The sequence below is a fragment of the Anthonomus grandis genome, chromosome 3, assembly GCF_022605725.1.
Source record: "Anthonomus grandis grandis chromosome 3, icAntGran1.3, whole genome shotgun sequence".
NCBI lineage: Eukaryota > Metazoa > Arthropoda > Insecta > Coleoptera > Curculionidae > Anthonomus > Anthonomus grandis.
Window position 1 is genome coordinate 19,236,083 of NC_065548.1, and position 25,870 is coordinate 19,261,952.

Consider the following 25,870-nt stretch of genomic DNA (forward strand, 5'->3'; position numbering starts at 1 on the left):
AGCTTCTACTATTCTACTCTACTTGATTACCCACAATATTTTTTCTTTCCTGAGACACTTTCCTGTCCTATCAATATTCCTACTTCCAATTCTTAAAAACTCATACACACCTTGACCTCTATCTTCATGTTTACTATATTATCTCTTTCTACAATTCACTCTTATTCTCTTACTCTCTTTTGGCTTTTCTCGTCTTAATTTTTTTTAGTGAAATCCAATGAGATTATTCCCAATATTGTAGTATCCGAGATATTTTCGGATAACATATTTTCGTATTTAAAAAAATAATTCTTTATATCAATTACAATGTTAGATAAATATCTAAAAAATCCGGTAATTTTGTAATCTGGGACGAGTAATTCCTGTGATTACTAAAAATGATGTAAAAGGTTTTTTGTTTAAAGTGGAAGTTTTTATATTAGTAGGATTTTTATATTAGGAATATTTTATTTTTAGGCTTTTAGGATTTTAAGTTGGGAAGCAAAAAAACTGACACTTATATCAGCTTACTGGTTTCTTGAGGACATGTACTCTATTAATATGTAAGTATGAATGCTGCATTTTTATAGAACTGATTACATAAATTGGTTGTGCACTCCTGTTCGGGATCCCTTATATATTTTTCTTATTTTTTGTTGTTTACCTATGATTTTTTTTTCTCGTGTTAAAATTTTTGTTGCTGTCCTTATATGTTTACCTTTTCTTTTAATTATTTTTTCTATAGGTATATATAGATATTGGCAACGCCGCGAGTATCAGCTGTTCTTCAACCTTCCGAAATGACGCAAGCAGGCAAACTGCACGACATCTCTGGAGACAAGTAGAAGGTTAGCAAATTTTCTAGAATCATCATTGAATATCGAATATTGCCGAGTATATAAGGAGCTGCGTCACCACTGGAAGGCCAGTTCAGTTCGATATATTGGCGCAATATTTAAATCGGACATTAATAGTAGTAGATAAATATCGTGTAAATAAATATTTCTAGTAATGTAAGTGTGTAAATAAATCAATTGACTATTCTTGTGCCTCGACTGTTTTAATTTACACGTTATCGAATGGTCAAATTGCTTTATTGGTGTCCGATGTGACGTGGGAATTGTACGTCAGTCAACTGACATTGCTAAATTGCTGAAAAATCATACAAAAATGGAAGAAGCTTTAAAAAAGATTTGAAAAATTAATAATATTAATCATTATTTGGTAAAGCTACATACATAAAATAGTACGAAATTCTGCAAAACTAAGAGAAAACTGTGCCACACTGAAAGAACATTATGCCGAATTGCATAAAAATTATTGTGGGAAATAGCTAACAAAAAATATTTTGAGAATGAAAGAAAAAATGTCCTAAATGTTGGACAGAATCTAGATAATTCAAAACAAAATTGCAACATTAAACATCAAAACTATCGATTAAATACCCTGTATACACTTTCAGCTGTGGATTTTAACAAGAAAGCTTGTGGCAATATGAAGTCTGTGGGGCTGATGCACCTTAAACCGACTGAATTTGATGGTACTACCACAGATGTAAATAGCTCCGCACTATTTACATCTGTGGTACTACATTATCAAATATTTATCAGCGTCAGAAATAAAAAAAAAGAAAGAAAACATACAGTCACGGTCTTACAATATATAATACGTGGCTATAAAATAATTTGTGTGCATTTACGTAGTGTATAATTTATGTGCAACACACTACGTATAATTATTTAGGTGGTGTAAAGACCACGTATAACCACTTACGTAATGTGATGGTTGTGAAATGGCTTTTTGAAGGTTTTTAGTGTTTTTTATTTAAACTTAATTATGTTTAGACTAATATTTTTGATTTTAGGCCTAATGATGCTCGAAGAGCGAAACACGTAACGCTGATGATACCGCGACTGTGTGTTTTCTTTGTCCTCGTCAATTATCAGCATCAGTTTGAAGTGACTACAGAAGCAAATGGTTGATTATCCAGGGAGAATGCCACTGCCTTTACACTGACCTTAAGAGGAGATGCTGCTATCATTTTGTACAGAATGTCTCCTGAAAAACTGAAACATGTCTGGAATATGTCTATCACATTCAGTTACAAAATCGATGTCAGAAGTCAGAGGACTCTTTGCAAGAATTTGAAGTCTATATTACATATTTGGTTTTGCTGGTATATTCAGATTGCCTTGCGATAATAACTTGAGGCAGTACTTACTACTAGTAAATCTAAGCTAGTAAACGCATTAACGCGGTCCCTTGAATTCGAAACTACCAAGAATACAGAACAAGAACAAGAGCTCACCTCAGGAACAAGAACAGGAACAAGAACAGGACCTCGTTGTGCAATTCGAGGCAATGAGGACTGCGTACAGGTTATACGTCCTCGGCGAACTACGTGCTGGCGAGACCGGTCACGCAAAAATTTGGTCACGGGCCATACAGGAATGTCCTCTCCTTCTGATGGGCAGTGACTGCATGGCTCCAGTGACTGTAGACTGCGAGGGATTCGTGACGCACATTGCAGGCAGAGAGGAGTGGCAGCATTCCAACAGACCTGCATTGCTAAATAGGTATATATAGCTAAGTAGTGCAAGCATTGCTAAGTAGGTACACAGATGGCTCCAGAATGAATAACAAAGCTGGATCAGGGCTTATTGGTGGGATCCCACATACCAGTAGGGCATACTCGCTGGGGGAGCACGCCACTGTCTTCCAGGCCGAAGTATTCGCTGTATTAAAATGCGGACAGAAAATCTTAAGCTGCGGACACGGCAATACAGTCGTATCAATATGCTCGGACAGCAGAGCTGCCATTAAGGCTATCACGGCCGCAAAGGTAAGCTCCAAGCTTGTACTAGAGTGCATAAAGGTCCTGAAAAAACTGGTACAGGTTGGATGCAGGGTCCAGCTCGTCTGGATACCTGGCCATGCAGGCCATGCAGGTAATGAGGAAGCGGACTCTCTTGCCAGACTGGGATCCGCGAATGTGCCGATGGGGCCGGAACCCATAGTTGGTATCGCCAAATGCGTTGCGGTCGCGTCAATGAAGGGTCTGCTGGACAAGTGGACCCACCGAAGATGGACTGAGTCCCCTGGTATGAGACAGGCCAAAGCGCACATAGGTGGGCCCTCTGCCTGTCTCACCAAAAATCTACTACGCCTAGAAAGACGCGAACTTCGGCTAGTGATAGGTCTTTTAACCGGTCACTGGCACTTGACCGAAGAAGCTTGACTTGAGCTTGACTTGAAGAAGCCATCTCCATACTATCGGTATTGCGGACAACCCGGAATGCCGATGGTGCTGTGAGGAGGATGAAACCATTGACCATGTAGTTGGGGAGTGCCCAGCACTCACGCGCGCCAGGTTCAAATACTTGGGTAACACTTTCAGTGTACCGAGCGACTTTAAGTCCTTCAGACTAGAGAGCCTTATCGGTTTCTCTAAGGCCGTTGGGCTCTGGTAACCCCCGGTGGGGTATGACGAGTCCATCAGGAGACCTATATGCACAACTGCCTTGGCAGCCCACTGTTTCGTCAATTCAAGAACAAGAGCTAGGCTCGGGTCCAGCAGATGACTAGGGAGGCAATTGGAGAACGTCGCCGCCAGGACCAAAAATTTGAGTGCCGGAAATGTGGCAGAGTAGGTCACCTGAAAAGAAAATATTTACGCTACTTCCACTTCCGCCAAACTAATAAAAGTCCATGCAAAGAAGCAATCGTGTTGTGTATTTATTGGTCAAAGACAAATTATTAGATGTATGGCAGGAGTACCCCCTAAAACTTCCTATAGATCGCTTTTTATTCACTTTTATTTCCGTGTATGTATATATTTCAAGTGTGTTTATTTGTTTTTAAAAATCTTAATTTATTTGTGACAATGGTTTTTTTCATAATTATCCAACTAGACTAAGAAATGATTTATCTCTGTTGCGTACTAAATTAACTCTTTCAAAAAATTGTATCCTGAAAATATGTCTAAAAGTATTTAATAAATTGCCAAATGACATAAAAATTTGCAATAGTTTGTAAACATTTAAACATTTAAAAACAAATTGAAAGCTTTTTTAGTTTTGAAGTGTTACTATGATATTAAGACCTACCTTTTGGAGTAATAACTAGCTGTAACGTATATATTTATTTTTAAAATATGTTTTTATATGCTTAATAATTTGTTTGAGTATGTAAACTACGTTAAGTAATAGTGTAGATTTACTTATATAATGTTTGAAAGTTTAGCTTCTTTGAACATGGACGAATTCCACACACTGTATTATGTCAATAAACATTCGAATTTAAAAAAAAATTGATCTTCGACCTATATTCAGCAATGCGTAGGAAGAAGATTCTGTCCTAATGACTTTAAGCACTGTCAGCACTAGGCAGAGGCAAAGAATGATAAGTTGTTAAAAACACCATTATCAATAATACTTGAAAAAATTAGAATTTTAAAAGAGACCGGTATCCACATAGTCTTAACCTGGATAAAGAAAAAGAAAAAGCCAACTTAGGAAGAACTTTCCAAGTATTCTTACAATGTTGAGCTGTTATATTAGGCAAAATAAACTCCCTAATTGGCCTAGAAAGAAAGCCAAGTGTGCCTAAATATCGGATTTCTGAGTTGCGAGGAAATCCATACCGGTGTGTCAGGAGGACATATTGGAGTAACAATGACTCAGGAAAAGACAGGGAAAATACTGGATCAATTGAAAGGGGCAGACGTAAGGAAGAGATTGGAGCAGAAGATGCGTTATTTGTATGACAATTATTTGGCAGCAGGGAAAACAGAAGGCTTTGATGCGTAAGTACAACGAAGTCTCTTTAAAAAGATTGCTGTTGTTGTTGCTGGTCCGGTTCCCAAATTAGAAGCAGGGAATCAGTACATCGTGATAATAGACTACTTCAGCACATGGGTGGAGGCTTACTCTCTACCAAAGAACAGAGCCTCCATTGTTACCGACGCTTTAATAGAAGAATAAATCTTTTCTAGTTGGTGTACCTCTAAAGCAACATTCAGAGCAAGGACAAAATTTTGAATTCAGTTTTTTTCAGAACATCTGTAAAAGGCTTGAAATCAATTACACGAGGACTACGGCATTACCCTCACAGTAAGATAGTATGGTGGAATGAATGAATAGAATTATTATTCGGTCTTTAACCGCTAAAAAGACTACGAGAGGTTTCTTCATTTGTTCCTGCTGACTCGATCGACCAATCGATAAAAGCACAAAAGAGTCTCCAGCTGGAATGATGATGGGAAGACAACTTCGTCTGTTATGCGATGTTAAGTTTGGATAACTGGGATTCGATAACCTGGAGTTAGGATGGAGAGAAACACCTTGTGTCGATATCGACATTCACCATCTTTGAAATGATTTTAGGACAAAATGAGCTAACAAAAGGGGCAGTATAACGATATTGGCAACGTTGCGAATATCAGCCATTCTTCATCATTCCGGAATGACGCCAGCGGGCACACCGCACGACATCTCTGGAGATGTGTGGAAGGTTAGCACATCATCTGGAACCATGGTCCGCCGAGTATATAAAAGCGTCCTTACACTGAGGCAACTAATGGCAATTAGGCCGCATGCAAAATGCCAATTGTCAAAAAAATTTGATTGTTCTATAAAGGATCTAAAGGAGAAAATAAAAAATCTGCGTACGACTTTTCATCGAAAAAGAAAAAAGAAGTCCGGGTCAGACAGGACCGAACATGGATGTACTTTGAATCATTGACTTTCCTTTTGGAGGTAGATGTACCAAAACAATGTGTGTCAACTGAGGAAAATGTTGATGAAGTAGTTTTAATTTTTAATGATTTATTATATTCTGTTCTTTTTTTTAATTCCATTTCACTATCAAGTTTTTTGTAATATTGGTGTTACCAAAAAGGAATTTTTCCTATTAAAACAAACCTATTCCTTATCATATTATTATCGTTATTAGTTAAATGCATGCCTAAATGTAATTGTCCTGCCAAGGAACTTTGCCTTCTGGGGTTTTAAAATACGCTTTGAATTCATCTTTGATAAACTTTGGCCCTTCTGCAGGTCTTCTAGGTAGTCTTTGAAGTGGCAGAGTACCAGAATCTCCCTGCGTAATGTTTCTCCATATTCCAGGAATAACCGACCCATCCTGTCTGTCACAGTCAACGCTTCCTGAAGAAACATATAGGTTTTTAGATTTGCTTCTTTTTCTCAAAAAGTTATGTAAGTAACAGCACGCTAGTGTGAATTTTAGCGTTTTCCACATTTAATAGCATTGATTTTCTAAAGACCCGAAATACTGAACACATTAACCCAAAAGTATTTTCGATGACAAGACGGGCCCAACTAAGTCTATAATTGTATATCCTGGAATCTTTATCTAGTTGAAGACTAGGGAATGGTTTCATCAGATGTTCGCTTAGGGCGAAAGCATCATCCGCCAAAATAACATATGGTTGCATCATTTGCCATCCGGGCAGAGGCTCAGGAATTGGTAAATTAAGTTTATTCTTTTCCAGCTTTTTGAAAAAAGTTGTTTTCCGAAATGTACCTCCATCTGAAATTCTGCCCTGAATCCCTGCATCAGCGAATGTAAAGCAATAATTAGCATCACAAATGGCCATTAGAAGGATACTAAACGTTCCTTTGTAACTAAGATACATACTCCCAGCATTATTAGGGTTTTGCATTACAACGTGTTTTCCATCAACACATCCAATGCAGTGAGGAAAATTCCACGAAACATCAAAATCCCTGCTTACTTCCCTTCATCCATCATTTGTGCTTGGCATCTAAAACAATGAAAATAATAGGCGTAGAAAAAAGTCAAACAAAAGTTATTGTTTTTCTATCAGTTTGATTTTCAGTATTAATTAATTTTTATATTTATTAATTTTTCAGACAGAGGATGAAACTGATCAAGAAAGCGATAGGTCTGTATCTCCAGGACCCAGCACACGACGTAACCCAGACCAGCACAAGCAACCTGCAGAAGAAAATTCCGCTCCCAAAAATAAAAAACGCAGGTATCAGAGCGAACATTAAGAAGCTGATCAAGAAAGCGAATTAGAGCCAAACAGACCTGAATCTGAGGAACCGGAGTATCTGTAGGAACCAGCACACAATGCAACCCAGATCAGCACAAGCAACCTGCAGAAAAACAGTCCGCTCCCAAGAATAAAAAACGAAGGTATCAGAGTGAACGTCAAGAAGAAGCTGACAGAAGAGCAGATGAGGCTTATAAAATACTGCAAACAGCTTCACAACAGGATGATTTTTTTATATACGGTTAGCATGTGGGCAATCAGTTGCGTAAACTGACCTCAACCTCGTACTAAATTGCGAAAAATTACATAAATTAAATTTTATTTGATGCTGCTATGAGAAAATTAGAGCCTGATATGGAAAGATTCGCGCCTGCTATGGGAAGATCGGAGAACTCTGTTCCTTTAACACAACTCTGCCCACTTCCTTTATCGTCATCTCATTCAGCTCCATCAGATTCATTTAGCTGCTTTTCAGCACCCGCGCAGTCACACAACCTACAAACAAACGACCTTCCTTCTTCAGATCAATCACCTACTCAATTTAGTGACCAGAATTTATTAACAATATCGACCGACATAACGATAGATACATCTTTAGCTGCCATATCATTTTCTGACGATTTCCTAACACTGTAGAAAATATCACTTAAGAAATATTTTTTAATTACCTACCAAAACTTTATCTCTTTTTTTTTTCTTACCTTAATATATTCCTTTACTACCTAGAACTAGAATTATAGCTCGGCAGACCTCAGGGATAAAAAGGGAAATTATAGAGTCTGATATTCGGAACGGATACATCAACGAACGAAGGAGTCACCAGTCGCCAAAAATCTTAAAGTGCAATACAACTTAACTTTTGCTGGTATAGAACATCAAAAATTTGTATCAGCTTTAGAAATTAAAGGAGCTACTTTATTTAAAAGGTAATCAAAATCATGTTTATCCATACGTGTAAAATTTCGAAACAGAGCTCCGCCATCAGCCATAAGTTTATTAAACAAATCGTTTTGGTTATCATCACTATTCACAAATAACTGCCTACGCCATATTGTGCGTTTTCGTCTTTTTTATTTTCGTGCTCACAAAATTAAATAATAAACCGCGGCAGCAACCATTTGCAAAGACATCTCGGAATTAATTAAACTTGAAGAAACCAGTCGCAATAGGTGTAAAGGAAGTAGTCGCATGCTGCAGTGATTGCTACCAGCCGCTTGCGGCGAATAGATTAGAGGACTTTAAAATCATCGCATGCGGCCGGCAACTGGATTGCCTATGGTTGCCTCAGTGTAATGCCGCCTTAAGAAGCTGCGTCACCGCTGGTAGGTCACTTCCGCTTAGTTCGAAGTCTTGGCGCGATATTTGATTTGGACATAAATAATAAATAGTAGTAAATAAATACAGTTTAAATAAATATTTTTAGATAAGTGTGTAAATAAATAATTTCACTATTTTTGTGCATGGGGTGTTTTAAATTACACCCTATCGAACGGTAAAAACTGTAATACTCATTGTTGTATATTAATGTCTAAGAAGATTTTATTTAACATAACTTAAAATATGGGTTATTTTTCAAATATTTAACTAAACCATAAATTCAAAAGCAATTTTATAAATCATCTAAAAACATTTATTTTTTATTGCATGTGCATATATAAAAACAAGTTGATAAATTTAAAAAAGCATTACAATGACCCCAATAAACAGTAATTAAAAATATCATAATACAACATTAATAATGCGCAAGTAACAAATTTAACTGCGAAATAAAATAGATTTATTTTTAGGTCGTTCTGGCATCAAAATAATTTATTTCTCTTCCGCAACCGTAAATAGACAACATATTTAAAATGAAATATAAACAGACACAATGTAAACAGAAACGGCATTTCAGTAATAGCCGAAAACATATGAAAACCATAAAACCTCAGACAATCGTGATGGTGCTTACGCATTGGCAATTTTAAAGGAAATCTTCCGCTTGCATTTATTTTAGGTTTGATGGTTTTCTAAGGCTTGCGTCTCTGAAACTTATTAAAATTCTTACTACATGGAAGATGAGAATGAAATGCCACTTAAAACTATATAGAAATGCATAGTTTTGCTTTGAAATAGTTTTTACAAGAATATTAATAAATACTTTTTAATTAAATCTATGATTCAAAAGGATTTTATATAATATTTTTTAAAGAAAAATTGACTTCGTCCAGTTTTAAGATTAATTATTAATGATTTGATATAAGTGCTAATTTCATTTTAATGATTGCAAACATGATGCTTTAAGATAAAGCAAAACAGAAGTATTATGTAAATTATGTTTACGATATATACGATAATGCAGATATTAGAAGTAAGAAGGCCACCTGTGCAGTTCGGTCTTCAGAACTGCTTTCGGTAGCACTGGCGTCTGACACCAAGATGTTTCATCTGATCTACTTTCTTTCGTTAAATCTCTTTCACATACAGACCCTACACCTAGAATGCTAAGCTTCGACCTCAACTAAAATATTGACACTCTGTTAAGCCTTCTACTGCTGGACTTTGTGATACAATTCAAGCTTAACTACGTCGAAGATATACTGTTTGTGATCCCGCCAGACTATGGTTGCAGGCCGTACCTCATTGTCCTCTCCTTTCGATTAGAATTAGGTATATGGTATAGTCATCGCCAAAGATAATTTATTTAAGACACCTGTGAAACTCCAGCTATTGCCACGTACTATTTACATTGTTTGTCATGTTTCTTGATAGGTTCAAGTAGGTTCTTTCACAGGTAACCAAAATAGATTATGATAGCCTATAAGGACTTCGTGATCCATATGGCAAACCGAGAAGAGTGATGGGAATCTAATAGGTCTGCATTAGTAAACAGCTTCAACATCTGGTTCCTTCTACGAGCAGGACCTATTTGCTGTAGAATAATGCAACTGTCTGTTAGGATAAAGTATTTAGTATATAAAAAGACGGGCAGAAAAAGTTGTTCGAATATTAGGTGTTAGGTGAGCTCCAAGTTTGAATTGGAGTGTATAAAGATCCTAAAGGAAGTGGTTGGGAAGTACAATTTAACTACATGAGAGAAAATCCCCATATTAAAGAACGTCAAACTTGAGAAAATAACAATATAACTTCAAAGACCTTTATAACCCTGATATAAACGATATATAAGTTCAGCAATCAAAATATTTAATTTTTTTAATGCTTTTATCGCCATTAAAATCTCTACGGGCACCTTTTCAAATCAAAAAGGTTTTTATAACTTTAATTGAAATAAATTTAATTTAGTTTCAACAAGGGGGCACTTAATTGCTACATAAAGTGGCTTTACGTTAACAAAAAGTTTAAATGTAAATTTCTTGTTATATGATATTCGACGAGGTCTGGATATTTTAAATTTATGGCTTTTAAATGAAAAGAAATCAAAAGATCTACTTTATTTTTACTCCCCTGCTGGTTAAAAAGCACCGAAAAAAAAAACTTGAATAAGAGAGGAAACACGACTGAGTTAATAAAAACGCTGTCGAGAATCACTTACTTGTGTCGCCTCCTTGGGAAAATGGCTTTCTTGCCAAAACAGAGATTTATTACATTTATTCCGCTTATTATCCATCCACGTTTTTATTTTTCTATGTTTGTCATTTTTCTTTTCTGGGATATTTCAACGGGATATTTCGTCTCCGTTCGCGTCACTTGCATGACAAATGGTCGACCCCAGTGTCTAAGATGTTACAAACGGCTTTTTGCTTATTTTCTAAATTGCTAGTGTTATGTTATGACAAAGTGTTATAATATATGTCTGGTTAAATTGCAGTAGAAACTTTTTCAATAATGCATTTTAGTCTTAGTAACAATTATTTTTGTAAAATTTATGTTATTTTTGTCAAAAAAACACTTATATAGAAACATTCTTTTTATATAGTGATAGGAAATGTATGCATTACTATAAAGTTTTTAATAAAGAAATAGCCCTAATGACACAAGAGCATACGAAAGATGCGACAGCAACATAAGGCATATACCAGCAATAACTCTATTTGTCCCATATATTTTCTAGAAATTTTTCTCGCAGCATCTGTACTAGCTTTTTTAACATTTTTGAGATATTGCATTTGAGATGTTTTTGGCACTTTTCCGTAAGAATATATTAGAAATGTTTTGAATAAAATTTCATAGAGACGTTAAGGAGAGTCGCAGTTTTCATTTAAGATATTCGTCAAGTAACTCAGTTCAATAAGACGCGAGTTATAAGCCAATGAAGTCAAAATAATTTTTCTAGTTTTGCTATACGAGGACGTCACTTACAAAAACTTGAATAAAAAATTGATTATTCAAGAAATTTGAATGAAATTTCGTAGAGACGCCAAGGGAAGTCCCAGTATTCCCTTAATACCACCATCAAATTAATTGGTTTATTAAAACGCGAATTACAGACAAGTAAACCTAAAACAATTTTTCTAGTTTTGGCTATACCAGGACGCCACCTACAAAAACTGAAATAAAAAATTTACTATTCAAGGGATTTGAATGAAATTTCATAGAGACGTTAAGGAAAGTCCCGGTATTCCTGTCAGACTACAATCGAGTAAATTGGTTTATTAAGACGCGACTTATAGCCTAGTGAACTCAAAACAAATTTTCTAGTTTTAATATTAGGACGCCACCTACACAAACTTCAATAAAAAATTTATTATTCAGGATTTGAATAAAATTTCATAGAGACGTTAAGGAGAGTAGCAGTTTTCATTAATATTATCAAGTAATTCAGTTTATTAAAACGTTAGTAATAGGCTAATGAAGTCAGAACAATTTTTCTAGTTTTGTTATACGAGGACGCCACATTATAAACATAAAAGATATAAATATAAACATCTGAAAATTAACTTAATTGAGGAAATTGTCTTTATTTTAATCATGATTAGGTTTCTAAAGATACGTATAACCATTTTAATATCAAAAGCAGCACCCTAAAATGCAAAATCACGTATTGCTTAAAGATAAAAGGAGCAGATAGAAATCCGTAATAATTTAAATTTTATCTTGTAAATATGCCTACGAGCATGTATTAAATAAATGAAATTGCAAGAAACTTTGAAACTGTTTAATTCAAGCACACGTGTGTATATAGGTGGGTGAAAAACCAGACATGTTTTATAATTTACTGATAGGCATAGCCAAAATGTATTTCTAAAACCCTATATAATTTCGATCGATATATTATGTATTGTAATAAGCTGTGCAAGTGAAGAGAGGCTGGGTAAATGGCCATTATGGGTCAGTAATTACTTTGTCAATACGAGTATATGGAGTATTATGATTGGAGGTGTGAGCGAAGTGATTGGTCTAATTGTTGTTCAATTTAATAATGCATACATAAATTATGTATAGCATATATATTAGAAAGAAATAATAAACTTTTTTTAATAGCAGATTAAAGTTTAATGAAAAGATTGTAACTAATAAGTATTGGTGTACAAAAAATAGAATATTGTGCGCATTTCTATGTAAGCCGAATAAATAAACATGATAGGCACGATGTGACGATGTCATGACGACGGCATAGTGGCACGATTAGTATCGTTAAACCAATGTAAGGTGTCTAGCATTTATTGCTTATAATCAAAGTTATTAACCAATCTCATATTTTTTATAATTTTAAATCGATTAAAAGCAGACAATGATAAATATAAAATTAATTAACTAAAATGTACATTATTACAGGGAAGAATTGTTTAATATATTTCTTAGCATATTAGAAACTTAAAAAAAGCATCGCGCTTTATAACTACGGAAAATCTGAGCCATTATAAAATCGTTTCATTGTGGATTATCCATAGCTGGACCAATAAACACAAACTAGTAACCGATTTCAAAACGCATTGTATTTCAAACGCAACACGAGCTCTTTCGTATTGTAATAAGATAAAGCGCGCCATACGCTATTATAATTATGCTCAATATACCTTTCAGCGTTCATGCATATTCGATTAAGTTGTATGCTTGAGTAAATTCACTGTATGCCTGATAGGCTCAAGCCCCCGTGCACGGCAAATTATTGTACAGTAGAATGCAATATTGGCCTTCTATATGATCATAAACTGATGCAGCAACTATAAAGTAAATATGTATGCGTTTGAATTATGGGAGAAGATATTGCTATTTTTGAGTTATATTTATAGTATTTTATTTTAATTATAAAGACTTAGAGCATTATTTTAATTAAACAGAGAACAGTTATTTTAGACGTTAAATACTTTTTTTTAGTCTGTTACCTATTTAAGAATTATGTAGTATCAAGTTACAAAACAACATTCAATATGCGTAACTAATGATTGAAAGAAAAATATTTAAAGAAATATATATGAAAGAAAGAAAATATATAACTCTGTACTAGAGGAAAGAAATATAAGGCTCCAATACTTAAAGTTTAATAATGCATCCAAAGATCGGCTATATCATAATTTTCGATCATATGTTCATATTATTGAATTTGTTTTTTATTGTATTTGTTTTAAATGAAACACATTAGACATCAATTTGGTACTCACTCTAGGTAAGTAAAATATATGTTATATTTGGTACTAAAAAAAAACTGAAGTTCAAAAAAATGCTAGTTACTATATATTATAAGTTTTTATTGTTTTTTTTACAAATTGTCATAGTATAAACTCCAGGACAATACAAATTGCTTGAATTATTTATTTAATAGGCAAAATTTAATTTTTTTATAACTTTAAATGGTTTTGAACGTCAAAAATATGCATTAAGGTTGTGAACTAAATAAAGAACTTATGTTAGTATCCATTTAAGTTATGCATTACCAAATTAATTTCAACTTTATTATGTTATTATAAATTGGTATTTTTTAAAAATTTGTTTGACCTTTTATAATGCTTTTTTTTTGTTTTTCTACAAGAGGAGTTAATAAGAAGAATTAAGTTATTTATTTAGTTTTTCTATTAGATAAATATAAATTTTACTCTCGGTAAGGTCAGGACTATTGCTTTTAAGGATTTATATCTCGTAGATCAAGCGCGCTATTCAAGATATAATGAAGTTTTAATTTTTGGAGTTTTAAGATTCGTAAAAAAAACGGTATTTCAATTTCAATTGCTCTTTACATATGCATCTTGAAAGTCCAACTATATACAACAAATACTATATACTATACTAAATCGATGCTGCAATATTAATTTTTCTGATAAAGAAGCTGTAGTATCTGGCGTTCCTGGGTTTACATTGAGCCCATTAATGTTCCTTTTTTATACTTTGGACTTGTAAAATTCAGGCTTTTGCTAATGGCACGCAGATCTACATGTACATCTATAAAAACTACATGTATGTACTTTGATATGGGAGATTTTGAATAAATAGAGTTATGCAATAATAAAGATCTTAAACTTTTATGTCAATTTTCTGAAAATCATAATTTAAAGCTTAATAAACCTAATAGAGTTTTTGAAGAATATTTTTAGACATGATTTCAAGAACATTTACATTTTTCTTAGTTCTAGTTAAAAAAGATAAATAATTCGTCTTTGTAAAATTTAATAAAAGATCATTTAGTGTTTCGAAATACCATTGACGATGTTAATACTAGATAATTTAGTAAAGTTAACTATTCCGCTGCATACCGCTAGAATTTTCTAACGGTCATTTTCATATAATATTGTAAAATAATATAATTCAATACCGAAATGTTACCTATCTTATTTTGCGCCCTAAAAATTTTAAGAAAAAGGTCAGAACATACTTATTTAATGAAAGTAACTAAGTTAGGATATTTTATTTGCCTTAAATTTAATTTAATTTTTATATGTGTTTATATATATTTTTCTCTATTGATATTCTTATATATAATTAAAAATTATTATTATTTATTTATTATTTATTATAATTATAAATACGTTTTCTGTGTAATAAAAATAAAAATTAACTAATAGTGCAGTAATTTAGGTTTTTCTTATTTTAATTTAGCTAATTGATATATCTTATATTACTTTAGCATTTTTGTCGGGTTTAGTTGAATAGCTCTAAGCTAGACTTGCGCCAGACTTAAACAACATTACAGGAGAGACATTACAGGAAGAGGTGAGCTATGTATGGGAATATTTATTCATTATGTAAATGTATTTTTTAAATAAAAGTCGTTATTTACTTATTTATTTATATATAAGTATCTATAATCCCAGTTTAAACTAATTCTTAGCCTAATCCACTATTGTGTGGCGATTAAAGTGAATATTTTTTATTAGTTCCATCTATTAGCGAATGAGATATAAAATCATTTACATGAATTTAGAAAAACGATTATGTAGGTGTTAAAAAATAATATTGCATAAAACTCTGTTATACAGGGTCTTTACTCTTCTTGTTATATTAAATTGGTTATTTGGAAAATGTTTAGCTCAAGTTTATGAAGTATCTTTTATATAAAACCATCTATATCAGTTTTTAATAAGGGAAGTTCGTTTGAAGCTTGTTTGATTCTACTCTTGAACACTAAAAGAACAGACAAAAAATTTACTTATGTACTTATGCAATATTTATTTATATTTATAGATTGTAGATTTTCCCTGTTCACTTGCTGGAACTTACTTATGTTTAAGGGTAAGTTATATCAATACTCAATATACTGTAAAATGTCTGTTAGGATGATTTGCTTTTCTAATATATATTTTAAATAATGATCTACTTTGATTGCAATGACCTTGTTCTATTTTAAAGCAGATAAATTATGGATCTATTCATTAATTTGTAAGTCGCCTGCAAATATTTTACAGTATTTAAATGTTCAGATAATATACGAATAACTCCAAATAGAAATGATTGCTCCTTGGTACATCAGAGCTTAGAATAAATAATACCGACATTTATTAGACTGGTAAGCACTATACTCTTCTATCTATACTGTTGATAACGATATACCGTTGGCTCAGTTAAAACGCACGTATAAAACCAAAGTTAAAATTTTACAGGTTCCTACTAAACTACAAGGAAAAAATCAGTATAAGTGGTCAGGAGTGAAAGGAGAATCAGTTCGTCGAACACTAAAAAGAAATCTTGTTCTACATTTACCTGGAAACAAAAGCGAGTCAAGGAATCTACAGTCAGGGCTAGAAGCTTGGAAGTTATGTTTTACCATGGAAAATTTAATTCAAATTACAGAATATACTAACAAAGAAATAGAACTTGAAAGATTAAATTATGAAAAAGAAACCCAATAATCAGGCCCAAGATCCTAACACGGCTGTCTCGACGGCTGCTTCATTTACCAAAAACACCGACAATATTGAAATTCAAGCCATCTTTGGTTTATTTTATTATGCAAGAGTTATGAAAATGAATGGTGTAAATACCAACGAACTTTTTGATGAAGATAGTGGTATACCAATATTTCGAGCCACAATGCCAGAAGCACGTTTTAGATTCTTGGTAAATTGCCTGCGGTTTGACGATAAAGGTACTCGAGCTCAAAGAAGAGAAACTGACAAACTTGCAGCATTTCGGGAGGTCTTTGAAAGATCTATAAACAAAATGAAGAATTTTTATGTACCATCCGAATATACCACAATCGACGAACAATTGGTAGGATTTCGAGGACTATGTCCATTTAAAATGTACATTCCTACGAAACCAGACAAACATGGTATTAAGCTTGTGATGTGCTGTGATGCTAAAACAGCTTTTGTACTTGACCAATTGTGTCACACATATTCAACTAACAGAAAGACTCGTCATTGGCCCTTATGTCTATTTTCTAATTTATTAAATATTTTGGGGTATAACTCGATGATTCTTTTAAGAGGTTCTAGGGCTCCTGAAAAGGAAATTGTAACCAAGAGAAGAGCTTTCTTGAAAAAACTAGCACTTGATCTAATAAAACCTCAAATGGAACGTCGTTTGGAAACTCCAACTTTGAGGCGCGAACTCCGGCAAACTATTTGCAATATACTAAAAAAAAAAGATGTAGTGGAAGCACCAACAAAACCAGAGCCTACTGTAGGTCGATGTGCATTTTGTTTAGGAGGCGACGATCGAAAATTTAGGGTTAGTTGCAACCTATGCAAAAAATTTATTTATTTACAGCACCAAAAGAAAATATGCCCCACTTGTGCAGAATAAAAAATAGAACAAATTTTTGTATATTTAAATAAATGTTTTGAATGCTTTTTTAACGTTGTTTTTGTTTTACTTACATATATGCACAGATATTTTTCTTTAGGCCCTTTTTTATTTGGGGTAGAACTGTACCACATTGTAACATATTACGCTGTAAAAATAAGTATAGCACTCCAGGGTTAAATAAAATCTATGTTTTACAACAATACTTTTTTTATAGTTTAGAAAATTTTATAATACATATTTTTGAATTGCTGCTATTAACTTTTAAAAACTCATGTTGTTTTACTTTCCTGTTCCTCACGTCATTAGTTTAAATTAATATGCCTTTATTCTTCAAAGTCATTCGCTTTGAATTTCCTTATAAATCTCTTATGAAGTGGTCTGCCAAATAGCTTTTTTAAATTTGTACCTAACAGATAAAACTTTTGGTATGAGCATGGAAAGCTGAGTTTCCTAATTTGGCTATTACAGATTTCCTACTTTTTATTGAGATATTTTAAGATTTAAAACTTCTGTATTTTTTTTTATTTAATGATACAAATAAGATTATATCGTTTGGAATATTGTTGGATTTAGGGATCAATAAAATAAAGTCCAAGCTTACCTAAAATGTCTTATTAGTCATAAGACCTAAATTGTAACAAACGTTTTGGTTTAACTCTTGCTGCTAACAATTGCTTGACAATTTAAGAGTTATCAATTTGTTATTATTTTTACCCTTTAGTTACTTTTTATAATTTTCATGTTAACAATTTAACTGAACAATCTAGTTGAACTAACAAATTTTTAAAATTATAACTGATTAATTTGTAGATTCACTGCAGTTTCAGTAGCTTGACTAGTCCTTTATTTTTTAACGCATTGAACAATTTAAATGTGACATCGATACAACATTTATGTAGAACTGGAATAAAAAAATCTAAGTACTTTAAGGCTTTAAAGTTCATAAAAAAAATTATCAGTATACGAGTGCAATATAGTTTGTTAATAGCTTTTATATAGCAAAATAGCCACGTATAGCTCAGAGCAACATTTCGGCAGAATCGATACTTGGCAGATATTATTTTCATTATCCGACATATGAAATATTCCATCATGGTGCTGGTTTTACGGCATTTTCACTGCGATTGTCCATTTTGATGCAACTTCACTTACAGACTAAAATTTCGAAATCCAAGTAATTAATGAGGTTATTGCATCGCCAATATCTATGAAATAATCTCGTCACAACAGGATTAAAAAAAAAATCAAAAATTAAACTTTGCGGTTTTTTAAATTATTGACACCATATCGCTTTTAAATTAGTGATTTATGTATAACTGGGTGCTAAAAAATAAAGAGATTTATTTATGCGTTTTTTAGAAACTGCAATTTTATTCTCGATTTTTTATTAATTTATTGCATGCAAATTTGAAACCGGCAATATATTTTATATAGGAGCATATACATACATACGGGATATTTTAGGAAAAATGATTGATATTTTTGTCTGTTGTAGTATTTATAATTTTGAATAAAAAGTTGATCATACGTGATTCAGTATGCAGTGAATAACAGATGTCGTTGTGGGTAACAGTTGCATTAATCAGTTATCATTTACAGTATTGTCATCGCAAACTGTCTAATTGTTAAGAATGCCGCAGGTCTTTATACATGCAGAATATGCCGATATGGTATTCGTTTATAGTATCTGTAACGGAAATGCCGAAGCATCTTGTAGAGACTATGGTTGACGATTTCCGAACAGACGATTCCAAGAGTATTGTGAGAGGATGTCTTCGCTAAAATGCGTGAAAGTGGTAGTGTACCCAGCAATCTTAAATACAAAGGTGCAATCAAAAAAACGTGAAAGAATTAGAACAGATACTTAAATTGGTGAAACGTAGTCCTGGTACGAGTACAAGGAGATATGCATCGATTTTCCTCACGTAAAGGTATGGCGGACATTATATAAGCAAGGTTTGCATCCATTTTATGTACAATGGGTACAATACCTCGAATTCAATTATCTCAGTAAACTGGAATTTTGTCATTGGGTAAATGCTCACCGTCGATAAATTTCATCAATACTATTCACTGATGAATTAACCTTCACTCGTGATGGTATTAACACCCATAACTAGCTTCGGTGGTCTAATGAAAATCTACATGCCGCTGCTGAATAAAATTTCCAATATCGATTCTCCTATCGATGTGTGGTGCGAAATTATTGGAAGAACCTTGCTTGGACCCATTGTGTTGGCACAGCGTCTTACAGGAGCCGGGTATTTAAATTTCCTACAAAACGAATATGAAGAACGAATATGATTTTTCAGCACCACGGAGCTCAGCGTACATTAAAACCGCCACAATACTTGAATCAAACGTTTTCCACCATCAAGATCGTCCAACCTTACTTTCTTCGACTTTGGAATATGGGGATGGCTCAAAAATTAAGTTCTATCAAAAAAAAGTAAATACGCGAGACGTGTTAATCCTTAAGATTATGCATTGTGCTGCACGCATTAACCCATTTGACCCTGAAACTATATTTTACCAAATTTGTATATTTTTTTTTTAAAAACGGTCAATAGAAGGTCCCATAAGTCGAGAAAAAATCATGATTTTTTTTTTCAATTTCCAGTTTTGGAAAAAACGGCGGTCCTTTTAAAAGGACGGTAGGATAAAGGGCTACTATTAGAAAAATAAGTAAAGACTTAAAAATATGTTTATAAATCTTACAAAATGCTTAGCAAAATTCTTAAAACTTAAACTTACAAACTAATTTATATGATAGTCCACAAAACAGTTTTTTGGGTGAAGACCAACTTCACATTTTTGGCACACAAAATTTGCTTTTTTGTGGCACACAGCACATTTCCGCTGACTCTCGTGATATGTAACTAAATGATCTAGTCTATCGTAACATGAGAATTGGAATGCATTTTTTGGCAATTTCGAAGGTCCTCTCTTAATTGTTTTCCTGTTCGTTTCGAGCAGCTGTGTCCCTAGGTCCCTTCTAAACTGAAGTTGGTCAAGAGTACCACCATTATTCTTATGGAGTTGCCACGAGTTTTGTGAGGCCATTACTACACAGTGGGAAAATAACAGAAAATACCACTTTTTACTTCGTACTGAAACTCTATATTGGCTTATGTTTTGGTCACTACGGTCTACACCTCCCATATTTTCGTTGTATGCCTTGATCAATTGAGGCTGATCTATAAACATGCTTTTTTTCAGCCTGTGAAAAGCGTTTGACCTTATTTGCTAGCAAAACTGAACCTGCATTGGAGGCTAAAGTAACAACGCTGTTGTCATTCCTTTTGCATAAATCGATTTCATTATCGGCAACACTCCATTCAAATGTACCTCGTGTCTTTTTCTTCAGAACTGCCGCATTGCTAAATGGAGATTGTGGGATCCGGTTTTCACGTATAGTACCAGTTGCCTTGATGTTCCTCAATTTTAACTTCTTTAAAAGTGACAAAGATGTGAAAAATTTGTCAAAACATATGTGAAAGGGCTGGTAAGGCATTTTCTGTAAAACATTTACATATTGGAGAACAACTGATGCTCCCAAACCCAGGTGTTTATATTTGTCCGGAATTGTTGTTGACGCACCTTGATAGGGATCAAAATAAACAATGTATCCAAGGCGTAGGGTACCTACCCAAAATTTATACCCCCACCTTACAGGCTTGCCTTGAATAAATTGCTTACCGCTATGTCTCCCATAATACGGTATCATAGTCTCATCAAGGCTGTGATTCTCTTCAACTGGGGCATAATCAAAATTTTTTTTATTTAGGCTCTTGAAAAGAGGACGCAGTTTAGAGTACTTGTCTTTTTTATCAAGGGAAGTATTATCACTGCAATGAAGATTACTCATTATGATTTGAAATCTACCTCTGGAAATAGCGGCTAATATAAGTTTATTCTGGGTATCGTTGCAATTTTGCCAATACATATGTCGCCTTAGAACAGTTGTATATCCACTGAACAGTAACACCCCTATGAAGCAGTACATCTCGTCTACAGTAACGTTACCGGGGCGGTTTTTTTGCTGTGCATAAATATTGGTAAAATTGACAATTTCTCCTACCAAGTTCTCATCAAAGAACAGCTTGAAAATATTTCCGGGAAACGATTGCTTTGTGCAGTTTGAACTGATTGCCATTGCATAAACGTAGACTCTAAACCTTTATTGAGAGTATAGTCAAATGTCTTTATGTATTTAGGTCGCCTTTCAACAAAAGTGGACAGTGGTAGATCGTCATCACTGTCCCAGTCGTCTTAACCTTCTACGTCAAATTCAATTTCCGCCTGGGCCCTTAGTTGCACTCCGGGTAAATTATTTGGTACTATTTTGGTATTTAAAACAAAGATCTATTAAGTTATTTCCAACCATATTACAATATTAACATTAAAATAATATCAAAATTAAATATTTTAGCAATAAACCTATGCTGCTTGGGTAGCAAAGGCAAAAGTAAAAAATAATAAAATTAAAAAATCACACAATGTATTCTTACCTTAAAATCATTACGTAATTGTTTATTCTAAACTAATAATAATAACTATATTACTAATTCAAATGTATATTACTAAATCTAATATCTTTGATAACAATATATTTAAGACCAATAATGTCTCCGAAAAGACATCCCAAATATTCACCTATTTAAGACACATTTCTGTTTAAACAATATGTTATGTATTTCGTAGTCACATGCTAGTGATTATTTCAATGCTTCAATTTCAGTGTTGATAGATGATCATGAATAATGATGCGTCAAATAAACTCGGGTTTATTTTTCGATGGGAAATAAAGTGTTACTACAAAATAGACCGTGTCTTTGTATTTTAAACGGAACGCACTGCGTATTATAATGTCTTTTTATTTTACTTGAAAAGTTCTTTATTTTTTAAAATATCAAGATGACTTAATTTTCGAAGCTGATGCATTAAAATTAAAAAGTAGAATTCAAAAAAAGAGCTAAACATCAAATTTTTAAGTAACCTAAATATCTCTTTCTTAAACAGGTTGAATTGCTATGGGTGGCGCGGGAGTCAAAGTGACATATTCGTTCTCTTTTTTAATAACGTGTCCAACACAATTTTTCCATACGTTAATCTTAAAGACTCGTACAACTGTAAACGGTGGAGTTTTTTTTTAATCACTTCCCCTCTCAGAGTAGGCGAGCGATTATATTTCCTTACCTATTTTTTTATGGTTCCCCAAACCAGTTCAATTAGGTTAAAGGCGCAGAAGGTTGTTATACAACTATTATATCCATGACTTGCAGAAATACTGTCAATAATGCAAAACAATACCCAATAAATTATTACACCTATCGGTAGGTAATATTTTTTATCGACTTTTTTTCATTTCACCAAAAAATTAAATAATATCGATATTGAAAATAATATCTTATAAATACCAATTACCAATTTAATAAAATTTAATAAATGTAAGTGCAAATTAATACAATGGTCATTAAATTTAAGTTTTCAGTACCAATCTAATCAATCCCAAACTTCCTAACTAATTTTTTCGGCCAAAGCCTTAAAGGCTTGGGTCAATCCCATTGTAGATATTTTCAATTATGATTAGGGATCCACTTCCTTGGCACGTGACCAAAGTTGGAAATCCTCACAACTCCTTGTCTAGGGCATTTTATTGTTTCCGAGACCAGGTAAAAATACTAATAAGTCAACTAGTCTGAGTAAATAAATCGTAAAGGAGTTAAAAGGTTTTTCTTTTCTCCAAGAGATAATTGATAAAGTTAACACGTTATATTATGTGAAGGGAGAGTGGGATAGTAAGTTCTGTATTAAGGATTTATAATATTCTTTTACATTTTTTCTTAATTAAATCATTAAACTTATAATATTAATTAGAACCTGTGTTTTAGCCTAATATTTTTTGATTTATTATTAAGAAAAATTTACCACCAAAAATCAAATGTTGGCTATGTGATGTGTTTGTTTTATCAAAATTGGACAACCCGCACTTCTAAGACATGTATTTTTCACTCGGGAAGTTTTGTGTAATACTAGAAACCCTTATCTACTAACAATCTCTATGCATATAACTTCAGCTTTTGAGAAAATCGTTTAAAGATACAAGTATTTACATGTGGAATGACATGCCTAATCAAATAAAAGGATGTTCACCTAGAAGTTTTTTATTAAATATAAAGAATCACGTTTTAGAAGCACAACTTGCTGTAGTTATATGATATTTGGAGGGTTCACCTGTGATAGACCTGCTTAGCTGATTCCTGTTTTGAGCTTGTTTACCGTTAAATTATTAATATTTTAATATGTAAAATATGTCTTTTTTAAAACTTTACCTATTCTTAAATAAAATAACCTAATTATCTATTAAGTTATTTTAGCATAAAATGCACATGTGCTGCTATTTCTCAAATTTTGCTTTTACACGGGTTGCACGACACTTGCGAGTCGCATGGGTATCGGTCTTAAAAAATCGCAGTACACTTCGATTACCAGAAAAGTATATTTTATTTATGATAATTAGTGATTCAATCTTTAACAGCATATTATTTGTGTTGTTTATATTTCTAAATGGTAATAAAACAATTTTTGATTTGATTTGGATTTAGATTAAGGCTTTCAGGTGGACACAATAGACACCGACTTCTTCAAGGCATTTGATACAGTACGACTTTTGTTGTTATGTTGCTTTATAGGTTTAAGCTATTTAAGACTGATGAAATTTTATTGACTTGTGCAGGCACTACTTATATAATAGAAGGCTAATTGTTTGAATTGACGCTTCTGTAGGTATGGTAATTTAGGTTTGATCTGGTGTTCCTCAAAGTTCACACCTTGGACCATTCCTTTTCGATGTTTTTATAAATGATATGACTGAATGTTTTACTTGCTACAATTAGCTGCTTTTTGCAGATGATCTGAAGCTGTGTTACGAAATTATTTTAGGACTGCGAGTCTGGAAAGAGTCTCTGGTATCAGAGATTTTACTGTTGCACTGGATAAGAGGCTGCAGTTTATTGTCTAATGTTGCTTAGTCAGATTGGATTTACTAAAATAAGTACCCAAAAATGCATGGTTTAAGGTCTTTAAAAAATCGAACGTGCTCTTATGCGTCTTCGCTAAGAATATGAATTTTGTATTTAGTCCTCATCAATGATAGTAACAGCCTCAAATTATTTGAGCAAGAGTTTTTAGAACTTGTAGCATATAAGCTAATTATTTGCCATAATTGCGAATATTCTCAACTACTTAAATTGCTCCATATAACACTTATTACAACACGTCATTAAAGAAGAGATCTCTTAACCTTTATGAAATGCTTTATAGTAGAGTGTCAGCTCCTAAATTAATTGAAAAAATTGATTTGCATGTTTTGTTAAGCATCTAGTTCACCGTACTTATTATACCTTGAATAAATATATCTTTGAAACCACCACTGGGTAATCAATATTCTAAAATTGATTTCTTTGGTTTGTTACATACAATCCTGAGGCAAATACATAACAGCCATCATTGATATTGTTTTTCTTTTATTAAGTTTAGTTTGTTTGATTTCTAATTTAAGATTTCAGTAAATAATGTTGCACTATTATAATATCTTTACTTTTAAAATGTTTGATTGTTCAGTTTACATAACTTGTAATAGGCACTGGCTGTTAATAAATAAAACTTATTTATACAGGCCCAGTGTAGCCATAACATAAAAATAGTAACGTACCTATTTATTGCACAAACATTGGCAAGAAGTCCAAAATATAGTGTAGTTTAAAATGTCATTAGACATACACAACTGCGTTTAAAGTTTATTTCGAATAGAAAATATGGTTCGGTATTTACTGGATTTGTACGATTTTTAAAATACGTATTAATATTTCAACTATATTTCATCTGCAATGCTGTTGTTATTAGATATCTTAATAAATATATAAATAGTTTACTGCAAAAAAATCATAGGTTAGTCATGTATTAGCAGAGGCGTTTTCCGATAATACTAACAGAACAATGGCGACATCTCTTGCCACTTCGCATGAGACCCATAAAAGGACAATGATATGTCAAGACCTTAGAAATTCTATAAAATTTTTTATGACTTTTTAAACATTATATTAATGTTTTTGACTGTTTTTGTTACTTTTTTAATTTTTACTTTCTTGTTACTATTTTTATTTACTTTCCTATTTTTTTACTTTTTACATTTAGGATAAGAAATTTGACCAGGTACATTTATGTCTTTTGTACCCAGTTTTGTATATATTAATTTAGTACTTGTATTTTGATTTATATATTTGTGTGTTTTGCTTTTTATGTATAGCTTTGTCTACAAATTTTTTTAAATTTTTTGACAATAAAGCATATTTGATTTGATACGATCAATAAATAGAGATATATTAGGTAATTAATTCAAAAAAAGAAATTACAAAAATGTGATCTTATATCTAACCATTAAGAAAATTTTTAGTAGCTATTATGTGTCGAAGCCTATGTTCTAGTTAAAGTTTAAAATTATTTGAAAAATTGGAGATGCCAAAGAAGTATGTATACCTGGGGGCATCTTTCACCTTTTCATCATTATTTAACGTTATGGCGGAGGACACCGCACTTAAAGGTAAACAAGCTATTGGAGTTGTTCGCGGTATTATGGCCAAGTCCACCCATACCAGTTGGTCGGCAAAGATGACACTCTATAATTCACTTGTTCTGAGTGTCTTGCTTAATAATGCTGCAATTTGG

General features: G+C 32.8%; 1 protein-coding gene across 1 annotated transcript; it reads right to left on the minus strand.

The window, feature by feature from the left end:
* Window positions 1–20,282: 20,282 nt before the first annotated feature.
* On the minus strand, window positions 20,283–21,296 carry LOC126734294 (piggyBac transposable element-derived protein 3-like). Its single transcript, XM_050437854.1, has one exon. The coding sequence runs from the start codon at window positions 21,294–21,296 to the stop codon at window positions 20,283–20,285; it is 1,014 nt and encodes a 337-aa protein (XP_050293811.1).
* Window positions 21,297–25,870: the final 4,574 nt, after the last annotated feature.